The 23218-nt window shown below is 50.5% G+C and overlaps 1 protein-coding gene across 1 annotated transcript; it reads right to left on the bottom strand.

Annotated features, from left to right (window-relative positions):
- Nucleotides 1–5498: 5498 nt before the first annotated feature.
- Nucleotides 5499–20997, bottom strand: NUDC (nuclear distribution C, dynein complex regulator). Its single transcript, XM_075909078.1, has 9 exons — nucleotides 20838–20997; nucleotides 17213–17290; nucleotides 13587–13790; nucleotides 13052–13138; nucleotides 12544–12657; nucleotides 11912–12106; nucleotides 10874–10957; nucleotides 9584–9702; nucleotides 5499–6906 (listed from the first exon to the last, which is right to left on the bottom strand). The coding sequence occupies exons 1-9, from the start codon at nucleotides 20928–20930 to the stop codon at nucleotides 6855–6857; spliced, it is 1026 nt and encodes a 341-aa protein (XP_075765193.1). The 5' UTR covers nucleotides 20931–20997; the 3' UTR covers nucleotides 5499–6854.
- Nucleotides 20998–23218: the final 2221 nt, after the last annotated feature.

Here is a 23218-nt window from a genome sequence, read left to right as displayed (position 1 = left end):
GGCAATGGGCCAACTCTAGTCATGGGCCAAAAACAGAGGAGGGATGGAGACTGACAAGCAGGGAGAACAGAGAACTTTGCAAATGAACCGCAGGTCTGGGCAGAGGAACAAGCAGGCTGTTCCCAACAGCCTTAGAAATATCAGCAACATCGCATCCAGTCTCTCTGAGGCGCTGGAAGACTGACTGGACTCTTGGATGTGCATGGAGAAGTCCCCCCTGAACTTGTGGCACAGTGTGGGTCAGTCTTCAACAGAGACATCCTTTCTCCCAAGCGTTGGCTGGGCGATGGAGTTAAATGCGTGATAAAAAACAAGTCTGGAGCAATCTGAGTAAAAATGCCTCAGCTTCCAGTCTCCTGTGGTGCCCACAGAGCTCCAGCTAGACAAGGCCTGACTTTCCCCTGGAAAAGCAGCCGGAAAACAACATAAAACCCACTTTCCTGGTCTTGTTCATATGGCAGATGAAAACGGGGAAATCCACAAAATCTGCTGCCCAATCTAAAGCCCCCAGGCCACAAGTCCCATCACAGAGAGTTCTGACTCAAAAAGGATGGAGCCAGAGACTCACTGCTGGGCTGCAAGGGTGTCAGGGGGGCTAGAGGGTTTGTGAGGAAGGTGCCCAGACACGAGGGGGATGGGCCGCACGATGGAGCCCTAAGATAGACACACACAGCATACCGAGGGCCCACCATTCTTGTTGGCTCCCTTGGAAGAGCGTCTTCAGAAACACAGATGGAAAGTTTAAGCTGGTTCCTCCATGCGGGGGATCCTCCATGCAGGGGATCGGAGCACGACAGCAGGCACACGCTGGGTTTGATCCCAGCACCTTCGACAGCCCACCTGTGCTCCTTTAGCTAGAGAGGAAACGCCCGTCACCTGGACCAGCCACTACAGGGATGTGGCATCGCTGTGCAAGTTCGAACCCAGGTCCCTGGGCTGCGGCAGCTTTCGGTGCAGGCGAGAGCAGGATCCCAGCACAGGGCATCAGTGAGCCAGCGGAAGGGCAGATCTCCACCCGGCAGAGGTAACAGCAAGCCCGGATCTCTAGGATCCCTGCCTCTGGCCCTGTAGCTTACACGTGCATGTGCTATAGCTGGTGGGCGTGGTGCCCCCAGGAACATGCTGAAATGTAAACGGCTTGTTCTGAAATGTAAAAACAAACTGAGATTGAGCCTGGGCAGCGAATGGAACAGCAAAGAAACCGCTAAATGTCCGACACAGAAAACCATTAGGCTAGTGTAGCTGGGGGGCTGGCTGCCATCCACAGAGCCCTGCATATCCGAGGATCCTTTCGCCGATAGCAAAGTGGATACCTGGGCGGGGCTCCTCCTCAGCCCTCTGCTCGGCCACCAGAGAGGAAGGGACACATGCAGCTCCTACGTCTCCCTGCACGAGGGACCGAGTACTGGCCCGACCCTCCTCTCGCCTGGTGAGCACAGACCTGCTGGAGCCCCGGCTCTGGGTGCCACTCGGGACACGTGCAGCCCGCCCCCACACGCTGGGATGGCAGCCTGCTGTGCTCCAGAGCAAGGAGAGGTTACGGGAGTGTCCCTGGAGAAGCTGGGCAGAAAGGCGAACCAGCGTGTCTGGGTGCTACGAGGGTGGCGGAGGCCCGGTCCTTGATTACGAGGACCTGTGGATGAGGGGGAACGGGCAAGACGTAACCCATCTGGCCTGCCCCTGGGAGGTACAATACATCTGACAGGGAGCCGGGAAGAGCAGCATGTAAGGCACTGTGGCTGGTGTCCGTCACAAGTAGGGAAAACCCCCAACTCTGGAAGAGACCCCCGTGGCTGGAGAATGAGCGGCGGAGGGAGTCTGCTAGCTCACTGAGAACCACTGGGAGGAACGAGGCTCGTGGGGTTATGTTGATGGCGATGCAGCCAGGCTTCCCGGGGCAGGGGAGAGAAGCGAGCATGGCCCTGTTCGTTCACGTGGAACATCACTGTGGTGTCGTCCGTGAACACCGCCACACACGTGCCCCAGAGGCAGTCCCGCAACACCAAGCAAGCAGGCAAACGGCCCACGGCTCCCTCACGTTTCTGAGGAGGTAGTTTGTCCAAGCACCACTGGCCCCGAGTCTATAATGGGCTGAGGTGAGTGCACCACCTTCGGGTGGAAGCGTCTGTCTCCAGTGACCGTGAGGGGCTCGGTTTGGAGATGGAAACTTCCAAGTGACCTGGCATGGTAGAATGAGGGGGCAGAAGCACCCCCCTGCCCACCAGGTGCTTGCCCGGGTTGTAGACCTGGGTCAGCCAGGCCTGTAGGGGCCAGAGGCAAAGGCAGGCATGTTAAATGACACACATGCCTGTGAACATGTGCCCTAAGTCTCAAGCACATCCCAGCCATGGTCATGGGGAGCTGCTGGAGGTTTCGGAGGAGGGGGCTGAGGGCCTGACAGCATGCTTCCAGAAGTGACACTCCAGCCCTCGTGGAGTCCAGCAAGATCCCTAGGAACTCGATGCGTTGGGTAGGAACTAGAGTGGATTTGGGAGCACTGAAGATAACTCGCAGCCTCTAGAGCAAGGGTTCTTAACCAGTGAGGTGGCCTCCCCAGAGGAGGTATAAAGGGAATCCAGGGGAGGTGTGAGGTGCCTCCCAGAAAATTTATCGCAATTGCCTTCTCACTAGATAAAATTCTAAGTTTTATATTTCTTCATAATTAATATTATGAATTAAAGTTACAAACATAATGTATTAACTTCTAAAGATCGGCACACTACAATAGCAGTGCGCATCTATCAGGCCCATGTGACAACACTACAATGACAGTACGCGAGCTTTGCCAACTTTCATCTTCATGTATTATGCAAATTTGTTAGGAAAAAGTTCAAAGTAAAAAGCTTATGTTATTCATTTAGGCATCGTAACAGGGTTCACTCACCCCACAGCGCCACCAGCCATCAGACTTGGGAATTAGCTCGGATGGCTGCATCCAGCGTCCAGCTGGTTTGCCAGGTCCCAGGGTTCAGGCAGGCCTCGGGGTTCAATCCAGGCAGGGAAGCCTTCGCTGGCCTGAGAGAAGGCAGCCGTGGGAGGCCCGAAGTTCTGAGCAGACCTCTGTCTCCCTCTAAGGCTGGACCCCCAACTGAGCTCCTTGGCAGAGTTCTTATAGTCCTAGCCACGCCCCTTAGCTTCCTGTCAGGTGAGGGGGCGGGGCTAGGCTGTGCACAAAATGGGTCGGTGTGTGTGTGTGTGTGAACATGAAGTTCACTTTCAAGGGAGGTGTGAAGGTAAAAAGGTTAAGAACCCCTGGCCTAGAGCGTATCTCACCTAAACCAAACATCCAGGAGCACCGCCACGGCTGCCACACATTTGGTAACAACGCTCAGGGTGGTCAAGGCGCCAAAGGGTAACACCCAGAATTGGTAAAGCTGCTCTGGCACCACACAGCGCAGGAACCGACTGGGGAAAGGGACGTTCGATAGATGAAAATAAGCATCCTTCACATAAAGGGCGACGTACCCATCCCCAGCCTGCAGGGATGGGGTAATGGTGACCAGACACTCATGGGAAAGTGCGATTTCTTGATACACATATTGCTGTTCCTCAGATCTAATAACACACGAGGGCTCCTGTTGCTTTGAGGATGAGGAAGTCATGGGCATAGAATCCCCTGCCCCTGAACTCCCATGGAACTGCCTCTACCGCCCGCAAGGCAAGGAGCAGTCACACCTCCTGCAGGAGCTGCTCCTGAGAAGGCTCCCTGAAGAGGGATGGGCAGGGGGGAGCAGAACCAGATAGACTATCCCACACCCACAGCCTGCAGGGCTCTGCTGTAACATGAGACCAAGGACAGTGGCCAGACGATTCACAAAGGGAGGGGAGAGATCCGGCGCGGGTGCTGGCATGAGGGCCTTGGGCATACCCTCCAAAGGTGGACATGGGTCCCTGCTGTGGCTTTCAAGGGCCTTGCTCACACCCTGAAGAGGGTCATTGGGGGGAACAGCCTGGTGGGGCTGCCCTGCCTGCTACTGGCCTTCCGCCATTGAGGAAGTGTAGAAGCAGGAGGGGGGCAGCAGCTTAAATTGCTTTGCATGTGTGGCCCCATTTCCCCTCAGCAATCAGGGGGGCAGGACTCGGTTTCTCCAGCCCGAGGGATGAAGTGGTGCTGATGAACTGAGGACACGGTTCCAGGAGGGTGGTTTTACAAGGCATCTGGCCTCCAACATGCCTCTGCCCCAGTGCCTGCCTGAGAGGCCTGAGGCTGCAGCTACAGTTAGTGCAAGGATGGAGGCTAGCCTGGTCCTCCCAACCGTTTCCTGCTTTGCTCCCAGCTCCAGCTCCAGCCCAAACCAGACCGGTACCTGCCTACGGTGACTTGCGCCCTGAACTGCAGTCCCGAACCAAGGTAGGCTCTCAACACACGGGCCCCAGAGCCACCTGAAGAGCTGGCCTGACTTCTGTGCCTGCTGCCTGGCACTGGGGCTGAGGAACAGAACTGGGCCGAAAGGCTGGCACAGACCATATGTTCCAGGAACCGAAATGTGGTTTCTCTGCCAGCACAGAAGTGCTGCTGAGACACGACCGGCTAGTGGCTGGCCCAGTCCGGTTTAATGTAAGAGCCTGAGATACTTTTTCTATACATGCCATTGGCACACTTGCCTGGCGCCAGGTAGAAAGGCAGCGACAATTGGATGGGGAGCTGCAGCACAGCCTGTCCGGCGGGAGAACGCAGACCGAGTGCGTGGGGAAGCACAAGGAATATGAGAGGCATTTATCAGGGCAGCAGCTGAGCCCCAGCGCCCTGTTCTCTGGGCCAGGGCTACTGCTGTGGCAGGCAGCACTGACGTCTGGGGCCAAAATGTACCAAAGCGGAGACAGAACAGCCTGGCCTTGGCCGGCGGAGCACAAACAATCCACCGCGTGTCCCTGCTATAAACAGAACAAACAGCCCAGGCACGTGGGCAGAGCAGACTTTGCCCAACCTGCCCCTTCTGGTGCTGACTAGCCCCTCGTTGATACCAAAAGGCAACTTGTCCACTCCCTCTAATGGGGGGAGGGGAGAGGCAGCAGCAGCGAGAAATAAAGACCAACCACACTAAGGCACCGGGCTGGGCTCCCCGCTGTCCCAGTACCAGCCTATTAACAGGAGGGGTGGGGGGAGGAGAAAGAAAGGGAGAGGCCGCGCACGTTATGCCCAGCCCTGATCTGGCAGAGGGCAGCTACCACAGCTCAGGCCCAAGGGCTGCTCCAAGCACAGGGTGGGACAAGAAGTAGAGGTGGCAGCCCTGCAAGCTAAAGTGTATAAGCCGGGCCTAGGCTCAGTCACCCCCCCCCCCCCCCCCCCCCGGCTGCCCATCCTTAGGCCAGCTGAGTATTCAGAGATGCAAGGCTGAGCGGGGACCCACTTCATTCTCTTTCCTGTTCCATTCCAGGGCACGTCCAACAGGACACTAGTGGCCTCTTGGTCCAGCCCTTGTGACTATTTCCATCATCTCCCCCTCCTATCAGGCCACACAGCACCTCACCCCTCCTTCCCACACAAGCGCACAGGCCAGCCTCCCTCTTTCCTTTATTGGACAAGTGCTGTTTTAACAAGGCTGGGAACATGCAGAAAACCAAGTTACTCAAGGCAGCAGCACCCTGGAGAGGAGAGGAGAGCAGAGCAGAGCACAGCATGGCGGGGGGGGGGGGGGGGGGGGAAGGAAAGACACTTGACAGACAACTGGAAAAGAGACAGCCTCTTGGAAAGGACTAACTTGCAATGGGGGGGGGGGGGGGGGAGACGGTCCAAACTCCCAGCAAGAGCTGTCACTGCCCAGGGGGCACCCTCCTCCACCCCCCCCCCCTTTGCAAGAGCAGGAGGGTCTGAAAAGGGAATTTCAGGACCCCCTCACTTTAGCCACATTTCCCCTGAATTAGGTCCCGTTTTCACCAAGCCCAACAACGGGCAAATCAACAAACGAACCTCCTCTCCCCCCAGCCTGATTCCACACTAGCACCTCCCCTCGATGAGAAAGGCCACAAAGCCCCCCCCCGCTATTTGGAGCAGCAGAGCGATGAGCAGTGCCCTCTAGTAACTGAAATGGGTTTGCACTCGTGTGGACCAGGCGTAAAATCCTTCTGCTGTCGAGAACATGGTGTTTAATTGGCACATTAGCCTCTACTCCAAAGCCCAAGGGCGAAGGCGGCCGTATTGGGGACCTCCCCCCGGACAAACAGATGGAAGCTAGAGGAGCCAACCATTTCTATACCAGAGCAGGGCAGGGCAGGCAGGAAGAGCTGAGGGACTCACCGAGTGCAAACAGGGCTGTATTGCTGACGGTAGAACCAACCCTCCAAACTCCACAGCTCATCCAGCCTCAAATTGCTTGATACACAAAGGGCAGGTCCTACGAGAGCTGTGCAGGTGCTTTGGAGCAAGTACATGAGGAGGGGGAGGGGCAGAGGATGGAATTGCCCCCGTTTCAAAGCAGGTGCGTGGAGGGCGGCTCTATTCCGGTCACACCTAGATGGGTTCGGAACCAGGGGCTGGGGTTAGTGGGTTCCAAGAGGCAAGGGACAGTCCTAGATGTTCAAACATTGCTTTAGCCTAACTCAAATAGCCTTTTTCTGCTGCATCCCTGCGCTCTGCCAAGCAAGCCCCCAATGTCGATATAAATGCGAGCCCGCTGGCTGCAGGTCGGACAGGCGCTGCTGCAAAGTAAGGCAGGGGCCTTGCATGGTGCTGGACTGACAGCAGTGAAGGGGATGCGTCAGGAAGCTGCATCTGTGGCAAGCTCACTGGGGGATAACAGGAGTGTTGACTAGCCCCAGGTCAGGAGAGGACACTCCCCACCCCCGCTCCATGCACATCCTGCCCCATTCCATGGCTTGTCTGAGGCGGGTGGGGGGAGAGGAGATCAAGGGGCTCAGTTGAATTTAGCCTTTGAGAAGTCCATTTCAGGATGCTGCTCCATGAACCTGTAAGACAGAGGCGCACTAGTGAACAAGCCAGGCAGGGCAGTGACCCATTCAGCCCTTGCCACGTAGGAAAAGACAGCAGGGCCCTCTCCACTGGGGCCGCTACCTTGCCCTTCCGCTGCCCTGCAGGTCTCCCATTAGCCACGATGCAGAGCTTCCCGTGCAAGGTACCTTGGACACCTCATCACTCTTTCTGCTCCTGGTAGTAATATCAGTAACGGTGCCCAGTCACCAAGGCCAGCAGGTGAGAATGAGAAGCGATTATTAATCAGACACACCCTTCAGGCCAGACACGTAGCAGCTGCAGTTGATAACGGGGGCAAGGGAATTCTGATCTAAGCCTGAACATATTCCTGAGTCATACGTGTTTCTGGGGATGGCGGGAATGTCTCCACGGCTGTGGTAATGAGAACAATACCCAGGGAAGGATGTCACAAACCACCCCCTGTAAGGGTAGGCCAGACCCAGCCCTAAGCACTGCTCATCTGGCACTTTGATTAGATTGATGCTCTGCCTGCCACTGCAAGCAGCTTTGCAAATGCTGCAGCAAGGGAAAGGCACAATATCGCACATGGAAGCAACCCACCAACGTTGTCTGCTGCATCCCCTGCGCTCTGCCAAGCAAGCCCCCACTGTCGATATAAATGTGAGCCCGCTGGCTGCAGGTCGGACAGGAGCTGCTGCAAAGTAAGGCAGGGGCCTTGCATGGTGCTGGACTGACAGCAGTGAAGGGGATGCGTCAGGAAGCTGCATCTGTGGCAAGCTCACTGGGGGATAACAGGAGTGTTGACTCGCCCAAGGTCAGGAGAAGATGCTCCCCACCCATGACCCATGCACATCCTGCCCCGTTCCATCTGCTGGCTAGGCAGAGGGCTACATGCAGCCATAGCAAAGGACAATGCCATTCTGCACGACCTCTCAGAAGCTGGCAGAGAACAGGAACCGAGCCCACAACGTGCCAACAGTCTCAACTTCACGGCCATTCTTCACCAGTCAAAGAACTTTCAGCAAGTGATCTTGTGTACAAGAGATCTCATCTACACTGGTCAGGGAAGCAAGGGCCAGCCCAGGTTCTTCCCGAGGGCTGAAGGGAGACCGTCTCAGCTTAGGGTCTGATGTACATTGTGGAACACGTCTCCTCTCCCCAGAAACACAGCACAAAACACTGATGGACTGTTAGCTTGACCAAGCCTCTAGAGCAGGGGTGGGCAATAATTTTTGACTGGGGGAGGGGAGGAGGGGCTCCTCAGAAATTTTTGAAATGGTCCCAGGCCATCCGGAAAGGGTGGGGCCAGGACACTTTCATGCTACCCACAGACCCGATTGATCTGTGGCTGAGGGAGCGCAAGTTCTGAACAACTGGTGGTTCCCTCTAGGCACCCGTGCCCCTGACGGTGGAAGACTTTGCATACTCCACCTTACTGCTCCCAGGTCAATCAGGGCCTGGGGAGGGGGAGCACGTGAAATCTCTCACTCCCTGCTCCCGCCCTGCAAGGGAGCACCACTCAGAGTCAACCACCAGCTGAGCAGCAGCTGGTGGTTGACACAGTGCTGAGTGCCCCTTGCAGGGCTGGAGGGGACTTCACACACTTCCCCCACTGCCTAGCCCTGACTGGCCTGGGGACGGGGAGCATACAAAGTCTCTTCCCATTCTGCAGCCATCCTGCAAGGAGTGTGTGGTGCTTAGAAGCACCGCACCCCTCACAGGGTGGAAGGAGACTTTGCGTGCTTCCTCCCCTGCCCTCCGGCCAGTCAGGGCTTGGGGGCAGAGGGAACACATGAAGTCTTCTCCTACCTTGCCAGGAGTGTGCAGTGCTTCTAAGCACCACACACTCCTTGTGGGGCGGAAGGAAACTTTGTGTGTTTCCCCTTGTCCGTAGACCCTGATTGGCCAGGGGGCGGGGGAGCAGCAGGGCCTCCATGGGCCAGATCCAGCCCACAAAGCTCCTTTTGCCCACTCCTGCTCTGGATTGCTGATCACAAAACAATCTCTGACAATACTGCCAGGAAATGTACGTCAGTGGCAAAAAATCCAAGGAGGGAGAAATGTTAGCAGAAGAAACTGTCCTGGTGCACTAACCCTCCTCAGTTCTGCACTTACAAGAGGAAGCTGCCTGACCCACAGTTACCCCTACTCCCAACCCCAGCAGATGTGGGCAGTGACCGCCCATGGCCTTGGCAGGGAAGTTACTAACAGAAGCTCCAAGGTGCAGTTATGCCAAATAGGGCTATAAAGACATAAATGTGCTATTGGCTTGGAGACAGCTGTCTAATGTAGGCTGTGGCGGGAGGAAAGATTATCTGGGCTACTAGGTTGAGGGAGATTAATAAGCTTTCACATGATCTCAGTGGCTCCAGAAAGACAGTATCTCCAGCTCAGATATCAGCTGCTGGGTCTTACTCCCTGCACTAGAAGCTAGTCCTAGAGCAGGGCTGTGCAACACAGCACAATTCAACGTTTCCATCCCAACATCTTCTCCTAGCCAACACTGAACTTCAACATCTAAAACATGTAATCTGAGTTCTGCAAGTGAATGCAGACAAGCTCCAAGCCAAATCTCTCATGCTCTGTCATGTCACCCTGCCCCACAATTACTCCAGGACATCTGGCTGAGCAATTTTGCATCTCATGGGAGATAGGGAAGGAGGTACCCATGGATGAATTCTCTCTACGCACTTTTTCAGTATATCCTGCTTCTTCTGTTCATCAGATGTCGGGAGCCCCATGGATTTCTGCCGTTGATCATACATCATTTTCTCCACCATGCTGCGAGTTTCACTGTCCAGATCTGACAACTAAAACCCAAGGAGATTGTTATAGATGGAGGAACAAACTACATCCCCCATGGTTTACAAAGATCATTCTAAGCGGAGGTTCTGTAAGACTGTACATTTTCAATGCACCGCAGCATGCAAACTACCAGCTTAATTATATAGAAAATTTATTTGTAAATCCAGCTGCACTTACCACAATAAGTTTTGCTGCATTCAGGTTGCACGACTACCTCTGAAGCAGCCAACACAATCCCAGACTTTTGAATCATTTAACTTGCTGGATCACTTCTTTCTAATTATGCCATCCATATCCCCACTCAGGGCACGTCAACACTAGCCCCCGAGATCGATCTAGGGAGGCTAATGAGGGTGACCAAAATTGCAAATCAAGCCCGGGATTTAAATATCCCGCACTTGATTTGCATGTTCCGAGCCGGACGCCATTTTAGAAATTGACTAGCCCGAAGTAACTGCCCGCGTCAACATGCGGCAGTGAAATGGGATTCCGATTTAGAGCCCTAACTCGAATTAGCTGGTATTCCTCCTGCAATGAGGTTTACCAGCTAATTCGAGTTAGGGGCTTTAAATCGGAATCCCATTTCACTGCCGCATGTCGACGCGGGCAGTTACTTCAGGCTAGTCAAATTATAAAATGGCGACTGGCCATTAAATCCTGGTCTTGATTTGCCATTTCGGTCACCCTCATTAGCCTCCCTAGATAGATCTAGGGGGCTAGTGTAGACGTACTCTTAGGAAATATCCAGTTAGTCATACTCTGATCCAAACATTGTTTCATAAGGAGGCACCTTTCCGCCTCACGTTCCTTTTAACGTACTACCTAATGCCCTCCAGTTGATCAATCACTAGCTGCTATAGGAGCAAACTTCTGGAGTAATAAGGAATACATTGTAACTCAAGTCAGAGGAAGAGGCAGTGACATGTTTACATCTTGGTTTCCCAGGACATATGAAATTCTGCAGTGCCACTTCTAATTCAGACTATATTTCTCGTGGGGTATGGTAAACAAGTTGCCTGACCTACGAAACTAAGTAGTGTGGCAACATTTCTCTCAAGTCTTCATCCTCTTTGGATTCTATATCCTTTTGGCCCCATTTTCTTTGCTCGCAGAGAGACTACATAGTAGAGGCCAAAAGGTCACTATGGTTAATGGAGTGACCATCAGACACGTTACCTTTGAATTCTCCGGATTAATTTTCTTTGTGTTGATTTCTGGGTCTGTGAGGACTAGTTTGTTCCACCATTCCATCTTGTTGATCTGAAGAGAGGAAAAGAGGAGGTAAAGAACTCTTCCTAAGCAGCAGTTTCTCTGGAAATGCTCATATGGGATGGGAGAGGGAGCATTACTTTTGTGTTACAAAGGAAGAGGTGCTGTTCCTGTAGCCCTTTAACTGACAATGTCCATCAGAAGATAAAGACAAAGCCAGTTCTCTCCATTTAACCCCAAATGGTAGGAACTGTCACTGCCAGTAAATCTGCAAGGAGACAGTGTCCAGGAGTCCCTATTATTAAGTCAACGGCAACGTCATAAAAGAAATTGCCACCCTGAAACCAGCTAGCACATGCCACACACAAGCTGTGCCCAAATGTTCACGTACCACCGGTGAGAGAGACCAGAACTTCGCTCTGGCAATGCACCCAAATTTAAAAGAAATACGACTCCATTCTCAAAGAGCAAGTGACTAATCCAAGATTGTGGGTACATTAAAAGTGAAGGTTGAACATTTGGTCAGACTCTGGTCCTCAATACACTGTGGAGCAGTATCAAGGCTTAAGCAATACCGTACTAAGAACAGAAGGAAAACCTTAATCCACAAGGTTCCTGGCTCTGACTGACATGAGCCTGAACCCCATCACTCATTTCACCCTCCCGGACCTCATGCAGGATGTGAGAGTTTCCCAGGCCTAAGCCATTCTTTTTAGGTGACAAATCCGAGGCCTGGTCTACACTAGGCAATTAGTCGGCAGAACCACATTGCTTGGGACAGGGGTAAAGAATTCTATTTTACCTAAGTGACATGGTTAAGCCGACCCAACCCCGGTGTAGACAGCCCATAATCAATGGGACAATCCTAGTTACCTCCCCTCAGGGAGGCAGAGAACCCAATGCCACCGCATTTTACATGCGGACAAGCCCTGAAGATGTATCCTAGATTGAGGTGTTAAGATACTGTGCTGATACCAGGTGGACCACTGGTGTTTATGTACTTACCTTCTCCAGGTGCACAGTGACTATTTTACCATCCTCGATCAGCCAGGAGCTCTCCTCCACCTTCACTTCATTGTACAGATCCCCATCAATCACTGGGGGGTGCCCCTTCAGCCCCACTTTCAGATGTCGTCTCTGAACGTCCACCAACACATCCTTCCCCTTCAGCCGGAAGTTCACCTTGAATGGGATGGCCAGCTGCATAGGAGATGGAGGGGATCAGAGAGATCTCTCATGTTCTTGTGTATTACTGATCTAAGACTTTCTAACTAGAGTCCATCTGAGCTAGATGGTACATGCCCAGGAAGGATATGCTCTTTGTGCATTAAATACATGAATTCTGTGGGAGCTAAAGCAGCCATTTGGCAAGATGATGCCTGACCAGTCTCAAGGGGGTTGCACAGGATGAGCAAAACATGAGTCTCAAAGATTGTTAACTGCCAAGTTTTCTCTTCCCCTATGGGTGTGCTACAGCCGTACAGTTGTTTTTATCTTCTTAGATAACCATAGTACAAGACATATCACTGAGCTAGTTGATCTTGTTACTGATCAAGAGCTCCACAGTTCATAGCAGCGCCAGCCCTCAAGTTTCGAGGCTAGAATTCCTCACTCCCCCAATCCAAGGCAACACTCACATCCAGTTCAGAAAGGGTCTGTGTCCACCGATAGTTCGGAAGGTCAGCACCATTCCCAGAGTTTGGTTTAAGTTTTCCTTTATCCTTCTCATCTTCTTCCTCGTCATCCGTCTCCTAAACAGACAACTGAAGCATCAGTAAAGAGATTTTCAAGCCCGCATATACATTTCACTAGTAAGGATGGCTCTTTAAACTCATATGGGACATTCCAGTTAATGATATGTTCAATGGCCAAGGCACGCCATGCAGATCCAGTAGAGAATTAGAAGGCAGATATTTCCTTTCAAAGCATCAGATTTTAAAAAAAAAGAGAGACCATCCTTGAGAATCAGTTGCACGCTCCAATTGGGCAGGGGGTACAGATGGCAGAAGCACTGTAGATCTCCAGTGCCCACTCAAAGACAGGGGACACTTCACCCTTTTCACTCCTCCCACACACTGAGAGGCCATGTCAGTGCTGGACTGCTTCACCTCCCCAGAACTGAGGAAGTCTCTAGGAATATATTACCTGTTTGCTAGACTCTGGAGATTCTGTTGGATTCTCAGAGGGTTTCATGGAGACTTCTTTGGGCTCATCTTGTTTTTGTTCTTTTTTCTGTTAAAAAAAAAGACCCCCCCCCCCCAGAATAATTATCTGATGTCTGAGAAACTGACAAGTGAAACCTACCGATACAGCACTAGGTGACCCCATTTCCTTCTTTAGAGTTAGAAGTTACAGGACTGTGCATAACTCACAACTACAGGAAACTTGGGGACGGGAGGGGATTGTCAGCCCTACTGCACCCTGTAACAGGAAAGCCCCACTTTCTGAAAGGCAGACTGGAATGGCCTCTGCCCTCCTCTGCTCCCTTTCCCAGTGTAATCGCACAGACAGTAAGTCAAACTGCACCAGAATGCTCAGTTGCAATAAGAGCATGAACCTTCTAGCTGCATTATACCAGTCACTCCTGATTGGGTTGCATACCAGCCAACAGCTCTAGCTCCAGTCTCCATTTAAACGGTAGATGGTGCACACCCCCATGCTCCCCATACTGAGCTCTTACCTGGTCGATTTCCTGTTGTAACCTTTCTGCCTCTTCCTCCGTAAGCTCCTTGATCCTCGGCTCATTATCTTCCTGCTTCTTTTCTTTAGTGAGTCTGGCAGCTCGCTCTGCCTTTTCACGCTGTTCTGCCTCTTGCCGGGCCTTTTTCTCCTTCCGCTCTTTCTGAGCCAACTTGTTGTGGTGGTTGAATGTCTCTGTGATCAACTAAAGGAAGGAGTCCAATGATAAAGGAGTTTTAAGAATTCACCATATTCCTGAACCTGAGTGGCAGCAACTGAAAGGAGACTCCATCTCCTTCATAAATCGACTGCAGAGCACAGACAAGTTCCTCGGCAGCCCTGATCTAGGGGTATTTCCCTCTCTTTTCACCGCACTATTTGAGAAGGATAATGGGGAAAGTTCAGAATACCTGCTGATAGGTGAAAAGGACTCTTGTGAGCCTGAGTCTCCAGTGGCCTGAACCTTACAAAGTGTAAAATTGGTTCCTGCGACCTGGCAGAGTTTAACAGCTACTTTGCACAGGTGACAGTATAATGGACCCTAATTTCTATACGCAGCTCTGTGCCACAGATTTGTGGTCTCACTTTGTACTATTCACGTAGACTCTGCCTTACTCATCTGTAAAAGAAGAAAAATACTGTCCTAAAACTCAGCGGGCTGGTAAGCTCTGATAACTAATGTTTGTCAATGTGTTGAGATCTACCCCACAAAAGTGGTGATAGAAGTAATAGGTGTTAAGAGTAGGTGTTATAATTGGATCCAGATGCTTTCCAAGTACAGTGCAGAAGGCCTTTCCCATCTGAAGCATGCCCATATACTAGATGGGCAACTATCCAATTTCATATTTAAATAGGAAGCTCGTTAGGGTGAAGAACTAGCATTCACACAGCTTTTTGTAAAGGAACTGCACTGTTGGCAGAAGAGGAACAGCAAAAAGAAACAACAAAAAGCTCTAGAAGCATCAATTTTTACCTTAAAGCTATAGTCTGTAAGAGAGATGTGAAAACCTAATTCTATTGGGTAGGAACAAGCTATCATATAACACTGCCCCAAAGGGCTCTCAGGTCCATCATCTTGCAGTGACTCAGGTGCACCAAGAATATGGAATCTGATGTAAATGGCTGCACTGCTTGGCGGGAGAGTTGAGTACATAGGCAGGAAGCCAGAGCAATAACCCAGCCATTGATAATGCCCAAGGTACTGTGCAAGGCAGCACGTAGTGAACACACAGTTCTGCTATAGGAGACACACTAGCTCTTTTGAAAGGAAAGAGCATCTAAGGAGAATGTCATGCGGGGCAGGTGGGAGCAACCCTGGTAATCATCATAGACAGAAGTTAAAAGGAGGGGAGGAAGAAATTCCTTAGATCAAAGGGTATGAATTTAACAAGAGGAAGATCCAAGAATGTGCTGGCACTTATCAAGGTGAACTGGGCCCAAAGCAGCTCACAGAATCTCGACCTCAGTTAATTATGGAACTGACTGCAGTCCGGGGAAGAAGGATACAATCATTAGTAAATCTTAGACCATAAGAATAGCTGTACTGGGTCAGACCAAAGGTCCATCTAGCCCAGTAGCCTGTCTCTTTATGTATATACCAGGAGTTCAGAACTCCCCCTGCTATGATATTTAATGGAGGTTGGAGAAGCATATTACAGGTTGAACCTCTCTAGACTGGCATCATCCAGGGTCCGGCATGATTTCAGTTAGCTGGATGTCCACTTAACATGGATGTGGCCAAGTTTCCCGCAGTGCCATAAAGTTTGTTTATAGCCACCAGTCCTGGCTCTCAGTGTTCTGTGCTGTTATTCAGCTCTAATATACCCCTAAATGTCTTCTAAGAGCCCAGCGATCAGTGGAAGCATTGGAAATCTTGCAAGACACTACTGACTCGCGGTTCGGCAAAATCTCTGGTTCAGCACTGCAGGTCCCGAGGGTGCCAGACTAGAGAGGTTCAACCTGTATTTGTCTGCAGTATGCCTAACCCACATCACGGGAGGGTCAGAGACTGAGATCAGGACCTCACACATAGCTGGCAGCACATGGCAGAGTGTTATACAACCATTTGTGGAACTGGCTCAGTTTCAAGTTTCTTTTGAAAGTTGGTTCAGCATTTGAGTAGCCATGAACAGAAGCACAAAAATCTATATTTGCATGTAGTATAATTTACTGACTGTACAGTGATTATCAAAGACTTGCTCCATAGTATGACTATATAAAAACAAGCACTCCAAGTTAGTCAAGCACAAAAAAGTTCTTAAAAAGAGGGAGGAGGTGTGTATTGTCACCCTCCACAGCTGCATAATTCCCCTTACCCTACCACTAAAGCTTCACCTTGCTGCTGAGACTATACACAAGACATTTCAGTCCCAAAGGAAACATTAAGAGTTACAAGGGGTAAAGGGAGAATGAGAGCGTGAAATAGGGGTTCTTCAAACCTTTGTTGGGGCACTGTGTTGCAAAAGGCAGAGAAGTCATGTTTTGCATGCAGCATCTTTCTGAGGATCACAAAACACTTTACCAGAGAATGAAACCTTAACTTCTTACGGATGGGGAAACTGAGGGAAACTGCTAAGTGATTTGACTTGCTAAGTAACTTTTGACAGTACAGCACAGAAGCCAGGAGTCCCAGCTTTTAGGTCTCAACTCTGACCATGACAGTGGGCAGCGTGCATACATTATGCAGCATTGACAAAGCCATATGGCAGTGCTTCTCAAACCCTGTGGCCTGCAGGCCAGCAGTGGTTGATAAAGCACTTGGCGGTGGCATGCAGAGAATTTGTTGATCACAATCTTCTGGTCGTTCCTTGCCTCCACTTGCTAAACTGAATTACAGCACCTGTAAATATATTTCATAATGTCCCAATATTTATTTATTTCATACAAAAATTCCTATAGTTGCCACAGAAGTTATCCAATAGCCAGTAGGAGAGGAAGTGATCTGTATGGAAATGAATGTTTCCATGAGATGCTGCTAATATACAAGCCACACCCAGAAGAAGTTTGGAACTGCTACTGCATAGCTAACTACAGAAGGCTTTCCGAAAGTTCTGAATACTTCATATTGGAGTGCTGAGATCTGTTCTGAGATTAAATATGAAATGCAGTATGTGGCAGTAGGGTCAGGCATGCCAGGAACCTGAAGGGTCCAGTTCTCTCACACCCACACAGTAACCACCAGTCTCATAGCCTTCAGCTCAGAGACAAAGTGGCAGTTATGTGAGATGGACTTTGTGTTTTCTCTGAAATGAATAAACAAGGTAACCTGGGGTTATTAAACCTGCGGTGTCTGACCCAGTCAAATCAGTGCGTCTGGCAGGCATGCTTTCCAAACAAGCCTTTGGCCAGAGCATAGCCCAAAAAGCCTGTTACCACTGCTCAGTTGTGGATGGGGCAGTTTATTATGACCTTGTTTCCTTAGTATATTTCAGCAGCATCACAAAGTCAGGCCCACAGAGCAGTAAAAAATAATCAGATGGCAATAGGAAAGCACAGAGGCAAAGCAATAACTGGAAAATCTGAAGAACTCATTTCTGTGGTCCACTGAGTGTTCCCAGACAGAGAATAACTTGCTCTGGGGATGGACGAAATCAGTCATGAAGATTTGGAGGAGGGGAGGGGAGTTACCTTCTCTGCTACTCCCTCTTCTCCGCCGACGAAGAAGTCAGTTTTGCGTCTGAGGAAACTGAAGAACGTGTTCACAAGCTGAAAGACAAAAGACAAGGTAGTTTCAGGAGACCCAAAATAAAGTTTCAACCTACTCAAAAAAGCCAAGGAAGAAAAAAAACGCAAAATAACTTTATTTTTGGCCGGCCAGAATACTAAACTGCCACCTGATCAACAAGAGATGCTAGTTCCCATCCGTACTTCTCACCTCAGTAAGGAGAAATGTTTGATGTTATGTACTGAAATCCCTAGCCAAGTCTACCTGAAGACCTGTTAAAGCTTGGAATCAAACCCCTGTACCTATTTCTCAGATAAATAACAATTAGTGCATTGTGCAAAGCTATGCCTTCTGAGTTCTCTACCTTCAAGAGATTCTCATGAGATTATACAAGACTGAAATTCTTTTTGGTGTCCCCTTCCCTTGAAAGCATTATGACTACTATAGCTACAGTGTGGGTTTCTAGAATTAAAACTTTAAAATGCCTATGTGAGGATATTTTTTTAAATGTTCATCTCTCATAATCTTAGGTCTTTTGCTTATATGATAACCCAGTATTTTTCTTGCATGTACTAAGTCATTCCTCAGCTCTGAGCAACACTGTAGTAGCTGTAGGAGACCTTATGTTATCAAGTCTCTTTTATAAAAAAAAATTAGATCACAACACACTTAAATATGAAGAATTATAAGTTGACTATATTATAATAATACTAAAATAAGAAGTAAAGCACCTGTAATTCAGTATCCTAGACTTCGGTTTTCTTGGTTTATCTGTAAAATTCTGTAATTCACAATGGCCAACAATGCAAACTAGGGACTTAGTATCTACCACACTGGTTTAGTAAAGCCAGGCTTTTGCACAGCTGCAAGTAAAGTCTGGAGATCTGAGTTGTTACAATCCCTTATCACCTGTTCCTAAACTTAGTATCTCAGTATCACATTTTTTATTTAAAAAATTGTTCAATCTGCTGGATGAGAGAACTCTTAAGTATCCTCACTTTCAGGCCATCAACCAAGCAATGCTCTCAATATCCAAGGAAAAGATAAATGTGGTGTTGGACTGCTTTGGTCTATTTTAAGATTAATTTTCACTAGGACTCAACAGAAGCAGAGACAAGTAGCTGCTCTAATTATGGCACAGCTAAAGAATAGCATTTTGCAAATGGTCCAGAAGCATGGGAAGCAAAAGGGAATTGCTTCAATCAAACATTTGATGGAGAAGCAGACTAGATTGCCATGCTGAAACATATCTATTTCTAGTTGAAAATTCCTGGGAGGTGGGAGAGGAAAAGCAACTAGTACGCACTGAGACTAAATCGCTGCCCGCACCTCAGCTGGAGCTAGGTAAGAGTTTAAACAATTAACCGATAAGCTCATGCTTATTGGTTCATGTTACCATTTAAACTCTGCTAGGGAGCAGGAGTGGGCAGCAGGCAGCCTGGAGCTTGTGGTGCCAGCAGCCTGGGGAGCCCGTTTAATTGTAACTATAACCGATGGACTTTCTATCGATTACACAGTTAATTTTTTTTAAACATAGTTTACATCCTAGCTGGAAGCTGTGCTATGTCAGTGCTGCTGTTACGGACTAACCCAGTAACTCTTCTGATACATAGTATCTCTTAGGAGTCCTAGGACACCTTAAAGACTAACAAATTTGATTTGGGCACAAGCTTTCATGGGCAAAGACCCACTTCGTCAGTTGCATGTTGTTACTACTGTTTCCCTGACTGATGTAGGCAGGTACTTGATCCAGAAAGCCACAGTAACCCAACCATCCTATTTATTTTCCTAGGTCATTTGAAACATAACGTAAGTCCTTGCAACACTTTGAGACGAGTGCCAGTAACAAAATCTATCTATAGTGGCCAAGAAACTGCTAGTGTTTAAACAATTTTGCTTGCATCATGGTTGCAATGCTAGAAGCTGAGATTGGATGACAGGAGATGGATCACTTGGTAAGTTGCCTTGTTCTAATCACTCCCTTTGAAGTACCTGGCACCAGTCACTGTTAGAAGATGGAGCTACGGTTCCTTTAGCCTAGTATCCTGACTCAGGGTGGTCATTCTTATGGGTACAGCATATCAAGGATAGGACTCAATGACATGAGTGACAAACATAAATCAGCCATATAGGACGGGCTTGCCAAGTGGCGGCGAGCCTCGCTCACCAGCTGTGCGCTGCACATGCAGACCATGTGCTGACCGTGCTGTGCGGCCGTGCTGTGGCGAGTAGATTATGTTAATTGTCAAGCCCTGCATATAGGTACTAATATATGTAATGCAGTTGTAGCTGGGATAGTCATTAGAGCATTACAGAGACAAAGCAGGTGTGCTGATAGCTTTTAGTGGACTCTTAGAATCATTCCTGGACTTGTAAAAGAGTATGGCTCCAAAGCTGCTTCTCTCTCACTAAAAGAAGTTTGTCCAAGAAGAGATTACCTCACCCAACTTGTCTCTCTAATACGGATACTCAGTATTTTTTATATTACATTTATATTACATTTTTATATTACAATTTCAACAAAAAGGGGATGTAATATAAAAAGTAACACCAGTGTGGATTTGTTCATCTTGACTGTCTATAAGGGTTCATGTAGGTTAACAGCACCATATCAATCAACTATATATTGAGAGTATGTGTCTGTCTCAGAACTCCTCCTAAACGGTAAGAGCTAGGACTACCAAATTTGGTATACGGCTTCCTCATATCATAACTTAAAGCACAGTAAAAGTTTGGTTGTGCCAGGAAAATGGGATGGGCCTGGAATGGGGTAGCATCTCATAAAAACATACAGAAAAGAGACAAATCACCAGAAAAGTGAAAGAGGCTGGCTGGGGGCATTTGCCCTGTCCAGGATTGCCACAACACTGAGCCTCCCACCCCTCAGGCATCCTTTAGAGAGGATGGGAGGAAGGGGTGAACCACGTCCCCCAACTCATACGGGACAAGGGAATGAGAATGGTTAATCAATTCATTAGTGGGGGCCGGAGCTGTTCCTTGCCCACTACAGGCAGGGGCTGCTCCGTCCCAAGGAGCCCAGCACGGGTGGGGAGTGCTCCTACCCAGCAGGAGCAGCCCAGCGACAGAGAGCCCACCCTGGACATGCCACAGGGGCACCCAGGCCTGGCCAGAGCAGCCCCTGTTGGCGGCAGAGGAGCTGGAGCGCCCCCACCCCCACTGCCGGTTAACCGTTTAAACACAACGTTAGCCAATTACATGGGGTTTTACATCCTCACGTGCGGGACGTTGCCAGCTGCTTCCCTTGGTCAGGGAGCGGGGGGGGGGGGGCAGTTTGCTGCAGCCCGCCCCAGAGCACGCGCCCAGGCGCTGGCGGTGTCTCAGAGCCCCCCCAGGCCCACGCAGGCCCGGCACAGAGCAAGGGGGGGGACGGCCGGGAGCGGGCGTTACCAGCCCCCCCCCACGCAGGCCCGCCACAGAGCGGGGGGGGGGCGGCCGGGAGCGGCCGCCACCAGCCCCCCCCCCACGCAGGCCCGGCACAGAGCGGGGGGGGGGCGGCCGGGAGCGGGCGTTAACAGCCCCCCCCCCACGCAGGCCCGCCACAGAGCGGGGGGGGCGGCCGGGCGTTACCTCCCGCACGCCGCCCTGGTGCTGCTGGGCCATGGCCAGGAGCATCCCGTCGAAACGCTCCTCCTGCTCCGCCGCCTCCGCACTCGGCCCCATCCTTGCCCGCCGCCACCGCTGCTCCCGCGGCCTCAGACCCTCACACCGGAACCGGAAACCCAGCCACCGCCCGCCAGCCAATCCTCGCGCCCCACGGCCCCCTCCCCGCTCGCTGATTGGCTGGAGCCGCGTCCTGTCATCGGAAAGGAGGCGGGAGTTCCACGCCGGGTTCCGCGCGTGGCGTTGGTTTCTATGGTGACCGGCCGCGTCCGGGGCCTTCCAGAAAAATCGGCGAGGCCGCGTGGCCCCGAGTGGGTAGGGAGTCAAAGGTCAGGTGTTATGGGGCATATCCACGTGGGGTGGGAGCCCTAGGACGGGTTGGGGGGGGGGAGGCCTATATTGGGGTCAAAGGGCGCGATGCCTCGGAGGGGTCAAAGGGCAGGAACCACGTGCCTCAGTGATCAAAAGGGGGGGACCCTCGTGGGAGCCCATATTCTTGGGGGGGGCCTCTGCCAAGGGAAGGCTGTGGGGGGAGGGGCACCAGGCGTCCTGCCAGGCCTCTTGGGCAGGGTGGCCAGGCGTGGCACCAGGGCTTCTCAGTCGCCCTCGGCGCCGCCCGCGTGCAACCCCGGGCATCCCAACCACACCGGGGAAGCTGGCTCTCTGCCGCTTATGGGCACCCAGATGGCTGGGGCAGAGCCTGCCTGCGGCGGGCAGGAGGGAACATCCTGTCCTCCAGAATCACTGTGGAAAACACCAGCGGCAGCACACGGGCCCCAGCGGAGGCACCCACCTCAAGGGTCAAATGCGCTCACCATAGTCATTTAAGGCAATGATTCTTAACCCTTTCCATGCTGCTGCTGTTAGTAACCCTCCCTGGTCAATATCATGCAGAGAGACCAGTAACCTATTTAGATGAACCTATTCACATTACTAAAATTACACTGTTAACTACTGGGAGAAGGGATCTGGAAGCTAGTATTTTCCTAAGACTTTCCATAGTTGGGTGATCTCCACTGGGAACTTCTAGTGACTGAAAGTTCCACTTGGCGCTACACTGGGTTCGTTGATGTTTTCTGCTTCTTTCTAAACATGTAGGCTACGTCTAGACTGGCATGATTTTCCGGAAATGTTTTTAACGGAAAAGTTTTCAGTTAAAAGCATTTTCAGAAAAGAGCATCTAGATTGGCATGGATGCTTTTCCGCAAAAGCACTTTTTGCAGAAAAGCGTCCGTGCCAATCTAGACGCATTTTTCCGCAAAAAAGCCCCGATCGCCATTTTCATGATCGGGGCTTTTTTGTGGAAAACAAATCTGAGCTGTCTATACTGGCCCTTTTGCGCAATACTTTTGCGCAAAAGGACTTTTGCCTGAACGGGAGTCGCATAGTATTTCCGCAAGAAGCACTGATTTCTTACAGTAGGAAGTCAGTGCTGTTGCAGAAATTCAAGCGGCCAGTGTAGACGGCTGGCAAGTTTTTCCAGAAAAGCGGCTGATTTTCCGGAAAAACTGGCCAGTCTAGACACAGCCCTCTTGCCACCTGCTTTCCTCCCACTCATTAACTTGCCTTCCAGACAGCCTGGCTCTTCCTTCCTGCCTGTTCTTTAGAATCAGGCTCCATGATCCTGGAGGGGTAGGGGTTTCAACTAAGTGACTTCTTCCTGCCCTAGAAGTTCCTCTGAGTCACGACACTCCTTGAAGCATGAAGACATAAACATCCATGTATGAACAGTATGATGCATCTAACCTGTCTATAAAACTGATGAAATCTCCTAGGAAACAAGGCAAAAAGTAAAAAGGCCCCATACGTCCGTGTTTCCCCCCTCCCTAAAACACACAAGATACTTGAGGCCCCAGCCTCCATCTGCTGCCCTTTGTAGTTCATTAGGTTTTTTTTTTCTTTATCTGCAACAACAGCAGCCTGTTGTCAACAAGGTTAAACAAACAACCTGCTGATAAAATGACTTCCAGGTTGCTCTTTCCAAGGCCAGAGTTTACAGGCTGTTTTGCTACTGGTCTCTTGCTCCAGACAAGGTCTGTGTGTGTGTGTGAACTCTTTGGCAATGACACCTGTCATATAGCATTGCATGATTACACACCTGGGGCCTTGGTGCCATGGTACGGGCTGGGTTAATGACTTTGTTTATACTGTTGGGTAATCCAGATAAGAAAGCCACTCAATCTGCCATCCCATCCCATCCTCCTGGCCCTAACTGGCACTTTCATTGAGAAAACCTTTATCTGCACCAGTGGAAGCTCCACTTCCCCAGCCAATCAGTACTGAGTTGAGTTGTTTTTCAATGAACGGTGCTTAGTTAAAGAGAGGTCAAGGCTGCTAAGGGGGTGTTT

Source organism: Pelodiscus sinensis, chromosome 25 (assembly GCF_049634645.1).
Source record: "Pelodiscus sinensis isolate JC-2024 chromosome 25, ASM4963464v1, whole genome shotgun sequence".
Lineage (NCBI taxonomy): Eukaryota > Metazoa > Chordata > Testudines > Trionychidae > Pelodiscus > Pelodiscus sinensis.
This window is presented reverse-complemented; position numbering and strand designations above follow the sequence as displayed.

Coding starts and splice junctions, on each gene's coding strand:
- NUDC (XM_075909078.1), bottom strand. CDS start 20,930: ATGGGGCCGAGTGCGGAGGCGGCGGAGCAGGAGGAGCGTTTCGACGGG. Junction 12,658..13,051: donor CTCCAGAGTCTAGCAAACAG/GTAATATATTCC, acceptor TTGTCTGTTTAG/GAGACGGATGACGAGGAAGA. Junction 10,958..11,911: donor TCACTGTGCACCTGGAGAAG/GTAAGTACATAA, acceptor TCCTCTCTTCAG/ATCAACAAGATGGAATGGTG.